The sequence below is a fragment of the Scophthalmus maximus genome, chromosome 7, assembly GCF_022379125.1.
Source record: "Scophthalmus maximus strain ysfricsl-2021 chromosome 7, ASM2237912v1, whole genome shotgun sequence".
Classification (NCBI taxonomy): Eukaryota; Metazoa; Chordata; class Actinopteri; order Pleuronectiformes; family Scophthalmidae; genus Scophthalmus; species Scophthalmus maximus.
In genome coordinates, this window is record NC_061521.1 from 11,230,810 (window position 1) to 11,246,342 (window position 15,533).

The 15,533-nt window shown below is 41.9% G+C and overlaps 1 protein-coding gene and 1 non-coding gene across 2 annotated transcripts; one reads left to right on the top strand and one right to left on the bottom strand.

Moving 5' to 3' along the window:
• Positions 1-1,357: 1,357 nt before the first annotated feature.
• Positions 1,358-8,201, top strand: hal (histidine ammonia-lyase). The gene is made up of 20 exons (XM_035643084.2): positions 1,358-1,689; positions 1,868-1,928; positions 2,130-2,157; positions 2,245-2,319; positions 2,407-2,479; positions 2,614-2,680; positions 2,778-2,815; positions 2,946-3,071; positions 3,246-3,385; positions 3,564-3,611; positions 3,829-3,976; positions 4,083-4,178; positions 4,576-4,634; positions 4,783-4,863; positions 5,003-5,068; positions 5,161-5,326; positions 5,501-5,635; positions 6,831-6,939; positions 7,058-7,127; positions 7,234-8,201. Exons 1-20 carry the CDS (start codon positions 1,443-1,445, stop codon positions 7,363-7,365), a joined length of 1,965 nt encoding a protein of 654 aa, XP_035498977.1. The 5' UTR covers positions 1,358-1,442; the 3' UTR covers positions 7,366-8,201.
• Positions 8,202-10,232: 2,031 nt separating this feature from the next.
• Positions 10,233-10,317, bottom strand: trnay-gua. The gene is given in 2 exon segments: positions 10,233-10,268; positions 10,281-10,317. It is a non-coding gene; the product is annotated as a tRNA-Tyr (tRNA).
• Between the last annotated feature and the right edge of the window lie 5,216 nt (positions 10,318-15,533).

Sequence of the window (15,533 nt, forward strand, 5' to 3'; positions counted from 1 at the left end):
GTTTGGGTATGGGCATGAGAATGTTTTTCACAAAAAACATTTTTGGATGTTGGGGCATTTTTGCCTTTACCTGTCTGGAGGAACAGGCTGAGGAAGCAAAGGGAGAAGACATGCGGCAAAAACCGAGGTAAATACATACATACATCAACTGTCTCCTGTTTTATTGTATTGACAGTACTGACTCATTGGCTCTGTGAAACACAGCGACACTAATGTTTCCTACCTATCAAGCAGAAACTGAGCAACCTCTTCATCCACTCTTTCAACTCTCTGATGTCTCTCCGTCGCCCCGACTGGTGCATCAGTGTGCTGGTGGATCATCCAAACTCCAGAGGTTTTAGTGGCCTGTCAGGCTAGTGGCCCTCTCTGTGAGCCTGTTATTCAGGCTGTGGGATGGTCCCATGTGGATAAGTGAATTTCTCTCTGACTCTGACCGTGCAGCCTCCACCGTTGCAAAGACTCACCCTGATGTTCACTTGCCTGATCCATGGCATTTTACCTTTTCAGTTTTGCCGTTTATTGGCTATATCTCCCTCTTGACAATGCAATTATATTGTGGAGTATGCCCCATGGTCGTGTGGCCGCTGGTACATGTTCCCACCATGCGCTTGTCTGAACGTCACTTCTTGTCTCCTGCTCTGTCCAATCAGTGGATAGAATGGTAGACTGCTACTTCTCTTTCTCCTGGTAATCCTTAAATTCACACTATCCATTAGCATTGTGCCAGATTTCGCCAATACTAGTTTGAAGTACATCAAAGTGAGGTCAATCTACACAGCAGAGAGGAGGATACATTGTATCACCGTTGAACCAGTTAGAAAATATCTGTAATCTAAAAATCTGGATAAATTGAAACTAATAGTGGATATCATGTGAGATTTTGATGATGAACTTCATCTTTACAGAAAAAAAATCATATGTATAAAATCAAGGTACCTAATATTATGAGTTGAAAATGTTCATTTTATTGTGTCCACCTCCTAATTGTGCACTCAAAATGTCTGTCAGAAGGTGAAGCACTGGTAAGAGGATTACTGTTCTCTTCCATTTCACTTCAAATTAATTTGCTAAATACATGTCAGTCAATGTAAATAATTGTGTTGACATCACGATACTTTACTTTTGTCGTTAGTGGTAAAACAAAAACGGGTTCTTCTGTTACACTTTCATCGCGTTTGGTTCTGAACACTTCGATGTTTTGTGTCGTTTCTTTTTTGTTTGTTTTTTTAGTCGTTGCATCACCTGAACGCATCGAGGTCAGTGTGTCCAAACATCCGTGTGACTGACCTGTGGAGGTCAGTGGTCCACTGGAGGTGTGACGCCGGCGAGGCGGGACTCCCCAGCGGCGCGTCTGATTGGTGGCACAACTGTGCGCGGCCGAAGGTGATACCTCGCGGAGCGGCGCGCAGCGCGCACTGCTGCAGACTCCCGCAGAAAGCGCAATGCCTCGTTTTACTGTCCACATCCGAGATGAGTGGCTGGCGGTGCCATGCCGAGACACCACCAACACCATCCGGTGGCTCGGCCACGAGGCGCTGAAGCGCTACATCAAGAACAAGCCAGACAACGGCGGCATCACAGCCGTGAAGGACACTCGCTTCGTGGTGCGAAGGTGCCAGGGTTTGGGTTTGTTGGACGCGGATGACACCATCGAAGATGTACTCGAGGATAATGACTTTGTGGAGCTTGGTAATGACCCTAATGCATGTAAAAAATACAATGCTTGTGTTCGTCTCATGTTGAGGACCACTCATTGTGCGTAATTGCGCATAACCGGTCGCAAGCCACCAAATACCGTGAATTGTAATTGCATTATAAAGAATAAGAATAAATGAATACAATTTGTGTTATTATCTTGTTCTTACAGCCATTGAAGGTGATACCATGTCTCCTGACTTTATCCCGTGTGCGCCTGGAGTTTCTCACCTGTATCCTCAAACTCATACTGTAGTGGATACCAATTACTGTTTTCATATTGTTCATGCCATGACATACATTTCAGTTGTGAGTAACAGTGACTTTTAAAAGTCACATCCTGAATAACATCTCTGTTGTAAAAATGTTTTATTTTCAGTACAGGACAACTGTATTTTGCCGAATGTTATCCTTAATTAAACTATGTGATATAGTACAGCAGCATACAGAGAACCCGGAGACGTAAGAGTTCACTTTACCCATTTTCTGCTACAATTTTCAAATGTATTATATTGTCAACTTCTATGTAACACGCATCTCCCTGTGCAGTATCTTTCCTTGGATGGCTGCAGCCTGACATCCACAGATTTGGTCAACCTAGGCAGGGGACTGTACAAGATGAAGGTAATAATCGACTTATTGTATTTGTCGCCACGTCTGCTCTGGTAATCTTTGACTCTGCATAATCATTCCCTTCACTGACATTTCCAGCTGACTCCGGAGGCAGAGAAAAGAGTTGTGCAAGCCAGAGACCTTTTGGACACCATTGTCAAGGAAAACAAAGGTTAAGATCCATTTCAGAATAAAGACAGTGAATTGGTTGATCTTAATGCCAACCGGCTGCTGAAAAACTACAGCCTCCAGAAAGAAATGGTTCATAATGTTTTCAGCTCCCTGTTTCTCTCTCTGTGCCTCCAGTTGTCTATGGAATAACAACAGGTTTTGGCAAATTTGCCCGAACTGTCATTCCTGTCAGCAAGCTCAAGTAAGGGTAGTATTTCATCATTTATTTTCTTTGTCAACTGTTGGAAAAATGAGCCCTTCCATACAGCATGTGCTGATTTACTTTTCTTTTCCTACAGAGAGCTGCAGGAGAACTTGGTGCGGTCACACTCGGCAGGTACTAAACGTCTCTGTGAAACTCACGAGTACAACATTTCTAGACGTCCAGTGCTCCTGACGGGATGTCAGGTGTTGTAGTTATTTCTGTTTGTATGTCAGCTATGTCAACGATATGCCGTGGTGTGCAGGTGTGGGGAACCCGTTGAGCCCAGAGAGGACCCGCATGCTGCTCGCTCTCAGGATCAACGTTCTGGCCAAAGGCTACAGTGGGATTTCATTGGAAACCCTTCATGCCATGATCCAAGCCTTCAACGGTAAACTTCAACTGGAACCACCAATCTTACTTAACCTCAGCTGACTGGAGTTATCTCCCAGCTTCTGTTGACTGAGATACTGCTGATTATCGCCTTGATGCCTTGTAGTGGGGTAGCTGACTGTCACATGACTCTTAATAAATCTTTGTCTCTGACTCACTTTGCCCTCTGCAGCTTCCTGCCTCTCCTTCGTCCCAGAGAAGGGAACAGTGGGTGCTAGTGGAGACCTGGCCCCCCTCTCTCACCTGGCCCTGGGGCTGATGGGAGAGGGTAAAATGTGGTCTCCGAAGAGCGGATGGGCCGATGCCAAATATGTAAGATCAGAATGACTTTTTTCCCCCGTTAAAAAAGAACGACTTGCTTAATGCTGCAGGAAATTTCTGCCTTTTGCTTGTGAGAGTGAAAGGTTGCAGAGGCCAAGAGGAAAACATGTTTGCTTTTTGATGACCCTTGACCTTTTACATGTTTTTCTCTCCTTTCATCTTTGGCCAGGTCCTGGAGGCCCATGGACTGAAGCCAATATCACTAAGGCCTAAAGAGGTAATGTTTAAAGCCAACCACTCACTCTCATATTTGATTTGCCTGATTACTAAAGAAATCAATCCAGGTTGTTTGGGAATCCATTGTGTTTTCTCAGGTACAGAATTTAGACAGTGTTTACATGACAATTACACAGCACGATATAGTGAGTGTCCAATACAACACATTCTCACAGCGGCTTCTTAAGGTGGAAAAATACTCTGCTTTTCCCTCACAGGGTCTTGCTCTGATCAACGGGACCCAGATGATCACCTCTCTGGGGGCGGAGGCTGTGGAGCGAGCCCAGGCGATCGCCCGGCAGGCTGACATTATTGCTGCTCTCACCCTGGAGGTGCAAAAGGGAACCACCAAGGCTTTTGACAGTGGTGAGCAGCATCAGTGGTGTTTAAAAGAAATGAAAAGATTTTACCGCCAGTTCAAATATCCTGCATCTTGTCCGTCCTTTCTCATTTTCCGTCTCCTCCCGTGTAGACATCCACAGACTTCGGCCCCACCCAGGACAGATAGAGGTGGCCCTGCGCTTCCGCTCACTGCTGGACTCTGATCACCATCCGTCCCAGATTGCAGGTCATAGGACAGACCTTGATTCTAAAACAGACAAGTATCAGAACATGATATAATAAAGCATAATCAAGCATTGGTAATCGTTACACGCCTAACATCTGGGCAGCAGTCGCTTCAAAGCAAGAAGGTCATGTGTTAAGAGTCTAAGGGCCGCACCAGGTTGCATGTTATCTCTTATCCCATCATCTTATCCCTGTTTTTGTCAGGGTTACTCTCCCACCATGACACACACATCTAAATGGAATACTTGATCAAGCTTTTGGTTTCTGACTTTAACGCCCTCCACTTTACCATACCTCACAAACAGGATGGGTCAAATGCAAAAGGAGTATTTCGCTAAATAAAGTATAGCCTTATATGTAAAGCACCTAATGTTCGTCTTCTGGTGGTATTTCTCCAGAGAGCCACCGTTTCTGTGACAGAGTCCAGGATGCCTACACCATGCGATGCTGTCCTCAGGTAACCTCAAGTGTATTTCATTCACAAATCACAAGTTTGTCTCAGAGGGCTTTACTTTGGTAAGAGGAAAAACGCCGTGGCCGATTCTTATGCAGTCCCGAAGCAGACTATTCATATTTTGAGCATATCCTTCTCTTCCTGTGCACAGGTTCACGGAATCGCCAATGACACAATACAATTTGTCCAGAATATCATCAACACAGAAATCAACAGTGCCACTGACAACCCTGTATCCTTCCCTGACTTGCAAACTGGAGGCGAAGTCTCTCACCTGAATCTACAAATTTTAGGGTTCTGGCACAAATTGTGTGTTGGACTTTGTATTGGGCAATCGGTTTTTGGTGCATTTTTCTTAGCAGCTGTACAAGATGGTGTTTGCGGAGAGGGGCGAGACCATTTCAGGTGGGAACTTCCATGGAGAATATCCTGCAAAGGTTTGTGACACAGAAAAACAACAACTTGTTTTCGGTATTTGCTGTAGTTTTAGTTCTCCTCTCTTTCATTGGCCATTTTCCTTCCTCTTTAGGCTCTAGACTTTTTAGCCATTGCTGTCCACGAGCTGGCCTCTATTAGCGAGCGGAGGATCGAGAGGTTGTGCAACCCCTCTCTGAGTGAGCTGCCTGCCTTCCTCGTCAACGAGGGAGGACTCAACTCGGGATTCATGATTGCCCACTGCACTGCTGCTGCCTTGGGTCAGTGTTAAAAACATAAAATAAAATGGAGCACGAGCCTCAGTAAAGTACATAATATGTCACTATCTTATTCATTTATTTATTAAAAAGAAGATGTAAAGTGAACAGTGTTTTATTGTCATATTTATCCATATTTAACTTTAACCCTGTTGTCCATCTTCATTCTTTGTCTAGTTTCAGAGAATAAGGTCTTGTGTCATCCGTCTTCTGTGGACTCCTTGTCCACCAGTGCTGCCACAGAGGACCATGTGTCGATGGGAGGCTGGGCTGCGAGGAAAGCCCTGAGGGTCATAGAGCATGTGGAGCAAGGTTTGGTTTTATAAATCATTTTTTATTCATATCATTATAACATGACAGTTTCCACTAGAGTTATTGTGTTCCATTTCGAGGCATCAAAATGGTGACATGGTGATGCAGTCATTACGTTTACCTACGACAATTTAATGAACTGTTGCATGAGTTTCTAATGTAGGTACCGTTGGCCTCCGGTGAAATGTTTTTACACGGGCACCAACAAATTAACAGTGAATAAAATGACTTTACTCATGAAACGTGACTTTCGAAGTGGTAACTCACAATGTGAGTCACTATACATTAGTTCTAACAGATTTTTTTTTTTTGATGATCTGAAAACCATCCAATTTTATACGAGATTTTAAATCAACACGAGGAAACTGCCTCTGGTTCAAAGAGGTGAACAGACCAATTCCTGGCGATTCTGTAACAAGTGCAAAGGTAACCGTGTCCAAAATCATGCCAGTGTACACCAACTGTGGAAAAAGCTGCATCAGCAAACATTTGCATGGTCGTAAATCAAAGCTCATTGAGTGGATACAGTGGTTAACCATAAAACTACAGGTTGAAAGAGATAAATAAATGACTAAATCATTGCCTCTGTAGCCAGATATTAAAAAAAAAAGATAGAGTAAGTTACATTGTTGCATGTTAGAAAATAATTTCAAAGTACAGATCTACAGTGTCTGTGCCGGTTTAATATGGAATTGGATCTGGGTGAGGAGTTAAGTGATATTTTTAGATTTTATTTAATATATGGAGATAATATATTGACATATAATCAGTTTAATACATAAGAGGCTTTTCTTTACCCTTTTAAAAGCAGTTCAGAACACGTGGAACTGATTTTAAGTGAGTGTAAATTGTCCTCTACATTTGTCCCTAAATATTCCTAATATTATTTGATGTCATATCTAATATTTTGCTCAGTCCCACACATTGTACAATCCATTGTGTTGTGGTGTCCAGCCTGCAGCACTGTAATCCCACTGCAAACACAGGATTTTCATGTAACATGCCAAGATCAGTGACATCAGTGGTTGTGTAACGCTGTTATTTTGTGACTTGATTAATAACCACTAAAAACTTTTAATAAAAAGAATTTCAAAAAACATGGTGTCCTATTGCAAAACAACACTCAAACACTAAATAATTTTTCTCACAAATATTATTCAATTTGTGTAGTATAATTAGTGTTTTCTGTGATTAGTTCTTGCTATAGAGCTGCTGGCAGCCTGTCAGGGTATCGAGTTCCTCCGCCCACTTCGTACCACCACTCCACTGGAGAAGGTCTATGAACTCGTGCGCAGTGTGGTCAAGTAAGTCAAACAGATGGTGGCTAAGGTACACAGACTTTCAGTCCACTGAAGTGATGTTCAGGATAGTTAATATTTATACACTGTTCCACTTCTGACGTTCTCCTTCTGTCATTAACAGACCATGGATTAAAGACAGATTCATGTCTCCAGACATTGAAGCTGTCCACCGCCTCCTCCTTGACCAGAAGGCAAGTACAGACTTTTATGGACTGACTATAAAATGTGTACACTCTCCACAGGGATAGAAATAAAAGGGGGGAAAAATTGAATTGCATGTTTATATCTTCAACTTAGGTGTGGAACGTAGCCAAACCTTATATTGACAAGTACCAGACGGAGTACATCCCCGAGTCCCGTCCCGTCTCTCCGACCGCCTTCTCCCTGGAGCCTCCAGCGTCGCCGAGGAAGCGTGTCCGACATGAGTGAACGCATGTCCCGATTGTTATTTTTATTATTATACATTTACTGAGACTTTTTTGAATTTCAATGAAAACCAACCAAAAATATTTGATTTAAGATTGAATTGAAGATGCAACATTGTTTTTGCCCCTATAGACCAAGTTCAGACTTAGATTTCTGGCATGTAAGTTTTAAATCCTTGAGGATTTTTCATTAACATAAGAAATTGGTATAATAAATATACACTCATGGGCCACTGATGATGACACCAGTAAAATCTAATCCAATACAACAGCCTTGCCGCAAATGTTTCCTTTAAAAATATTATATTTAGTTTAGTCTCACAATGCCAGAGATATTAATTCAACTGTATATTTATAATTGAGGTTGTATTTTGCATAATATTGGAGGTTTTGCAATGTTTTGCCCAACCAATTTACAAACATGAGAGTAGGAATATTAGAACAATTTAACACAATGTTGTGTAACTAAAACCTCTAATAAACATAAATAATGAATACTTCTTGGACAGTCGATAGAAACTACTGTAAGTATAAAGTACTGTTGCAGGGCTGCAGATTACATTAGATTGTACGGGTGTATTTAATAAAGTGGCCATAGAGTGTTTATTTCTTTAGTAATTATTGGGTGTTAAACATATACACTGCCCTACACCAATGTACAGATTTGTACTTATGTACACTTTTGTTGTCCCTTTAAAATGTATCTTAATGTAGTTGTTATTGCCACATGACTACCTCAGCCATTTTCATGTCAAATCAATTTTTAATGATGTAGCACAAACATTATTATGATTAAAAATGTTGTTTTTCTGCTGCAATTAAAGGAAATCTATACATTAATCTATACATTTCAAACTTATGAATTATTGAATTGCTCCCATGATTATATGAGTCTTGCCTCTGATGGTTAATATTTCTTTCCATTAATATGGTATATTCGTGGATGACAGAAGTTCATTTACAGTGCTGGAGGGTTGAATCCCTCGTCCTTAAACATCTCAAGCAAAAAGAGCTCAGAGTTGTGAGATGATTAGATGTGGTTCTTTACATTTCAGAAATCCTGTAAAAAAAATAAGGAAGGTAGTTTATAAAACATTATGCAGCTAAAACATGTCAGAAAAGTGTCACCAAGGAAAGTGCTTTAATGAAGTGAAGGAGTTAAGAACACTGAGTGATTTTAGACAACTTTATCAGCTCTATCCTCCTCATAGAGTCTGAGTGCAGGCTTACAGTCGCTCAACACGGTGCTTTAGGGAATAAACTTCATCACCGAACTATAAATCCTTACACAATCCAGTCTATAAATATTGATCACTGCTCTATGATAGGTCCCTCAGTCATTTCCCCCCCAGGATGTTACCTGTCTTATGAGACATGACAAGGTGCTGGACCGTTGTTATGGGCTCATCAGAGGAGCTGATACAAACCACATTGGGAAGCACCTATGATCATAACTCTACATTTAGAGGAAATAAAACGGTGTGGTCTGACGGCTGAAATAACAGTTTTGGTTGTACAAACGCCCCCCACCAGCTCACTGTGTGTTTTCCGGAGATTTTCCTGCTGTATTCTCACATGGGCTTAGTTGCACATTACACAGTCAATTTCTGTGTAATTTGTGGGACTATAGCAGGAAAACTTCCAGAGAATGTCTGGAGCAACATTTGCGTTCTCACATACAGCCCGTCCGGAAAAGTTCAGAAAAAGTGTCTTGACTTCAGTGCGTGTCTGAAAGCAGGCGTTAAGGAGGTGGGCCAAGATGGTTGATGTTCGCAGTCCCTCAACTCAATCAAGGTAAAGTTATCCCTCCGGATTAAAAAGAATCTGGGAGTGAACGCAAACCTAATACAATCATTTAAAGTTATATCTCATGGACTAAAAGCCACTGCAGAGATGCCACTCCACGTGCATGTTTATTCTAGTGCAGCTAACTCAGGCATGGAGACAGAAAAAGGCCGTGCCTCTTTGTACACTCGGTGAGTATTTCTGTGAAGCAGTGGGTGTATTTTAAATGATGTGATTCAAAGCTGACTGGTGGCCTGTGATAGGATTCCTGAGTTATGTTACAGTGTTCTGCTCGTTACAGTTGTGCATTTTACTTGTTAGAGTTAGGTTGTTTATGCCTCTTCTTGATTACATAGTGCTTGTTGATTAGTGAGTAACCGTATGTTGTCCCCGTTTGAATGTTCATTTCTATTTTTGATAATTGTTACTTGAAATCCTGTCACACAATCCCTGTTGATGAGGATCAAAGGCATATGTACTCCTGTGATCTGGCACAGATGCACTCCTGAGATCGAAGCGATCCGAGGCGCACACACTCCTGTGATCTGGGATCTCATGGCATATAGGAATACAGAAGTAGACTTTTTCTTCAGGACTTTCTGCTCTCATTCTTTTTACTGTGGTGGACCTTGTATTTGGCTGAACTGTGTCTAGATGAAAAGTCTAAACTCAATAAGTGGACTCTGCCTGTCCCCCTCCTTTGTCTGCAGGCTCGTCTGAGCACTACTTCAGTGATCCGACACCCTGGGTCGATTGTTGCCGAATCCGAGCAACTGCTCCCGCCCAAAGATGTCCGGGTCAGATGAGAGAGACCCAAAGCGATATGTTGGCCGTCCCCGCTGACATCGGCCAACAAAGCATCGTGGCTACGAGGTCAGTTACCCAACTAGCCACGGCGATCCAGTTGACGAGCAGGCCTGAGAGGTTACCTCCTCGGCTCATCTTCTAACAAGTATTCGTAGCATGAGGGAGGAAAATGACCAACTGCGACAAGAGAGGGGACAGAACTACCAACTGACAAGTCCCAACGGCGACACGACGGAGCTGCGGTAGTGAAAGAAGAAAAGAAAAACAAAAAAGCACATTTCCTTCGAGCCGGATTTGAACCAGCGACCTAAGGATAGCTGTTAGCCGCTACAGTCCTCCGCTCTACCAACTGAGCTATCGAAGGGACAGTGCTAGCGATTTTACAGTATAATACTTGAACTTTGATACCAGACGTTGTATATATTTCTGTTTATAGCCCCTAAAAAGTAATGCCCGAATGCCGAGGGGCCTCGCGGAGCCAAATGCATTAGGTTCGCTACGTTGCTGACTTCGTTCACTGTCTTTTTCTTGGAAATAAAGGTTCGCCTGACACTCATTTTAAAGAAATAAACTGTCCGTCTGTCGCTACAGTCTCGAGCAAAACCTATCGAAAAGCAACGTTACTTGGAAAAAACAGTATCGTGTTGTGAACGCGAGTTAGCTGACGTCAAGCTCCCGCGATACAGTGCAACTAAAACAATGACCGGGAAAAAAAGGCTTCCCTCCTTTTTTACATCAGAATAACTATATTTTTATGCGAGAGAGATTTCTCTCACACCAAAAAAATGGAACAACAAAAAGAACCTCTCTATGATTTACATTCAGATCGCTTAATCTTCAAAAAACAGTCTAACCACTAGATGGCAGTATCCCCCTTATCTTATGAAATAAAGGTTTCTATGTCTAACCACTAGATGGCAGTATCCCCCTTATTTTAAGAAATAAAGGTTTCTATGTCTAACCACTAGATGGCAGTATCCCCCTTATTTTAAGAAATAAAGGTTTCCATGATCAGCAACCCAACACCACAACGAGAGACGTGACTTCTTTCTCGTAAAAATGTAAATGTTGGATCAAATCAAATCCTTTTGTGCTTTATATACATAGTGTTGCATCCACATGGAACCCAACCTTAAATTTAAGTAGGACTATTATGGGGTATTTATTCATGCAATATTCTGCACCTGGAAAAAATTATAATGTAAAACTAATTTACTTCATATTTTTTAACACTCCAAACTCTTACATTAAGTCAAGAAACAGCCGTCTGCACTAGAATGAGGGTGCCATGAATATCTAAGATATAAAAACATTATGTCGACTAAAGAAGGTTTGAGGCTACCAGACCATCTTCAAGGTCAAACCATTTATATAAATGAAATAATCTTAAAATGATAATGAAACCTGGTAAAACTATGTTATGCTACACAAAGGTGTAGCTGGTGTAGTAGTAATGTTATACAGGAACAAATAGTCAATAGTCACTTCCAAAGCAGATGATTATTTGTGAACCTGCACTATAACCATCTCCCCTAAAGTGTCCTCTGATCCACGAGTACTCAGTAGTTCTGACTACATTGTTTCATGAGTACTCCACCTCAATGGTAGTTTGTTCTACAGTCTCTCCAGGGCCACACTTTATCCCTGATGACTTTGATGACCCCCTCTGAGATGGCCTCACCCTGACATTCAACCAGTTGCCCCCCTTTCCCTCTTGAAAGCTGTTCTTTGAAGCCTTGGCTATAAGGGAAAACAATTCAAAACATTCTTACTAATGCAAATCAAAAGTTATGTACATTTTTCTACAAATAAGTCCTTTGATTTTTCAACCCAAAAAGTCACTTGTGCCATTCTTTAAAGCAGTTCCTGTCAGCGGTGAAACGGAGGAGTGTCAGCAGTAGTAGTAGTAGGAGTAAACAGGAGGAGTGATAGGTCCTGTTTTCAGTGTAAAATCTATGTTTTTTTCGACCAGTCGACAACACAGCGTCTGATTGGTACAAGTCTGTAACAATAGCCTCTGATTGGTCAAAGTGTATCAGCGATGGACAGCTAGAAGTCCGCTAACAACAACAGGAGCCTTTTACGTGTTTGAAAACGGGATAAAAATGATCATCAAAGTCATTGAATGTTGTTTTCGTTCAATACCCTAAAATCTGCCTTTAATACCTCCATGCCACTGAGGTGCATCTTTATTAGAACCCAGCTCAAATCGTGAAAATACAATGGATTCAACTTTGACTTCCTCTTCGGTGATGCCTTTTATTTACGTTGCAATATCAAGAAGAAAGAAATCAACAGACTCATAGCTATCCAGGGATGTTGAATCAGAAGCAACTGAACTTGGTTGTAATTTCTTTGTAAAGCCTTTTTAATGACGAATATGACCTGCAGTCGGGCTGCTCTCAACACATCACTCATCCAAAAGAAGAGACATACATCTTGTCCTGACTTGACCCATAGCAGGGCAACAGGTTACATGCGTAGTTGCTCCTACATTACATCACGTTACATCACATCACAGCAGCATGGGCACAGACATGGAGCCTAAAGCAGGTGAAGCTGCAGACATTCCTCACAAAACACAGGCAGGCACCAAGACCCAGATCTTACCATCCTTTACTGTGATTATCATCCTGTCTGCCTCTCGGTGATGCAGGTGGACCGTTTTCCCTTATCACTTATCAATTATCAGATACACACAAGAAGATCTCATCACTTATCAGATATACACAAGAAAAGCTCACACGTGGCTCGTAAAGTATTTTAAAAGTCTCACCGTGTCCCACTGTTAATGACAGTGTTTTCTTTACTGCGTTTATTCACTCCATGCAGTATGACAAGACACACTTCTGTGAGCCTTTTTGTTCCCCTCCCACAACACAAAAAAAAATAAAATGGGACACCTGCCTACCTGGCTTTTATGAAGGTGAAACTCCCACAGTTCCCTGTTCACTCTTGGTGTTCATTCAGGCTTGTGCTCAGTCTTCTGTTGAGTCTTTCCTGTGCCATAAGACCGTGTCAAAAGGTGACATCCAATATAGCATATAAGCTTCCTGAGGTGTCTGCTGAGCGGAATGTAAGTGTGTGTGTCTCTGTGTGTTTTACTGCTGCCTATATAAAAATGAATAACTAATAGCAATCATGGGAATAGTTGCATTGTAGAACCAATATTTACATAACAGACCCTCTTTCTTTTCTTTTTTGTCATTACAGATTAAATCATCTGATGAAATGTGGGTGAGGGTGATGTTATGTCTTGGAGCAAGCAGCGCGAGATAGCAGCGATAAACATCACAATAAAAAATGGCAGCAGTAAAACCGGTGACAGGGGGTGTTTGTAGCCTCCTGTTCAGTGGCTATAGCCTGTGGGCAAGGCACCGACCCTTCTTGCCTGGAGCATGTCTGGCTTTTTGTCTGGCTTTTACAGGAGAGTAGACATGTTACTTGCAAGGGTTGAGACGGTTCAGTGAGCTGAAGGTACTAGGTGACATGGCAGCACGGGGGGGTGCGGTGGGGGGACCATATCCTTTTACAGGCTGGAAATAAAGCAGTGGTGGTAAGGCCCCGAGTCTGTCATCTTATTGGGTCGATTGTAGACGACGCACTAGCTCCCCTGGCTGTGGAGGTCCAGCACTAGGAGAAGGAGTGTTTCATCCCAGTATTACATGTCATTGAACTAAACCCTCTAACTGCATTGTAATGTTTGACCTGGCATTCATTCGACTTCACCTGTGGTATGCAGTTAACGGCTTTTGAATCGTACCAAAAAAACTGCCTGTCCACCTAACAGTACCTCTGAGGCTCATGAACACATTGAATATATTGTTAGGTTTTCTGACAAACTAAAATTTTTGCATTTTTAATAGCTCACTCATTCATTCAAATTCCTTAGCACGCTTACCAAGCTTTTTGCTTTAATATGCATTTCAAGGCTTGCATTTTCAATAGTTCACTCATTTATGAATGTATTGACATCATACCACCTCTTATGTGCCTGGGACATCCTCTCAGCTTTCATAGCAAACAAACCCTTGAAAACAACACATTGATATTATATGATATGTATGTTAAATGCTAATCTGTGAGCTTTAGAGGTGCTGTTTCAATTCTGCATGCTTAGCGGAGCTTTTCTAAAATAAGCTAAGATAAGTTACGCTGCTGTAAATTAATCTGATGCCAGTAGCTATACATTTACCATACAGGCATTAAAATAGAGGGCCTATCTGTATTTTTGATCTAACACTCAACGAGGCATGATGTGACTCAGTAGAATTCAAGTTGTGCAACAGAGAAAAAAACAACAAACAGCTGGACTTAAAGAGGGTAAAGGAATTTGTCTGTGATGTGCCTTGCTTTCATCCTACCAGGGCAATACGCCACAGACTGGCCAAGATTAGACATCCTTCCTGCAGCATTTTTCATGGTGACTCCTGGGATTTGAGGATCGAAAAACATGCAAGTGATGTACAAAGAGAACAGCTCAAGGTGCATCACCCTTTGCCCCCGTCAGATCATCTGGAGGCAACCGAAATAACCCCATGCAAATCTAAAAACACACAGACATGGACCCTGTCCCCTTTAAAGAGAAGGGGGCTGCCGCTGTGACGAGAGTCACAGTATTCCAGGAATGTCCTGATCCGTCAGGGCCGGGATGCCTCAGGGAAGAGATGGAGAATGCTCACGACTCCCCTTTTCCTTTAACATGTACATGCACACATACGTAACGAAGATTCATATATGACAAGCCATATTCACACTAAGAACACATTACTCCTGACCTCATGTATTCACAAGTATGATATATACTCTTGTTCCCTTTTCCTCTTCTCTCTCTCTCCTTCTTTGTTGTCTACTACATTTTTCCCAGACTGTCTGCACTTTTGTATCAAATCTGAGTATGATAGCCATGGGCAAGGCTGACTATAGTGTTACGTACCGTTTCTTTCTTTAAACGTCTGTTTTGACTCAATGAGATGATGTCACTGTAAAACAAAAAAAAGGTGTGCAACTGAATGATTACTGGGGTCAAGGGTTGTGCGACCCCTCAGCTGCAGGGCTGTTGTCTGTCTGACGGGGCAGGTAAAGCTTGGTTAATGAGTGGCAGTTAGATATAAGTGGTGATATGCGGCAGGAATGCAGCACAATGACACACTTGTCAGTCAGCGGCCAACTGCCCGGGTGGTTTGTGGAGTTTGTGACTGTCTCGTTATTGTCTTAGACCATGAGCAGTTCTTTTCTCTTCCCATCATGGGTTCTTCTTAAGGAATGCACGAGGAAAACAAAGTTTATGCTGCTCTTTAGGCTAAAATATTACTATTTTAAAATGTATTGATTTGAGGCTAACAACAATTTCCCTGGGTAAAATAATCCTTCTTATATTTTGTTGCCATGACTACAAGGCAATCAGCATTTAAAAAACAAAAAACACATTCTTTTTTTAAATACTGTGCATCTGCCAGATGCTCTGCCAGAAATGCTTTTATAATGTCATGTAACATAAATAAAAATAGCTTACATAATTATTGCTCCTCTAAAAAAAAAAGAAAGAAAAGAAGTCTGAGTTTAGGAATCAGAGAGGGA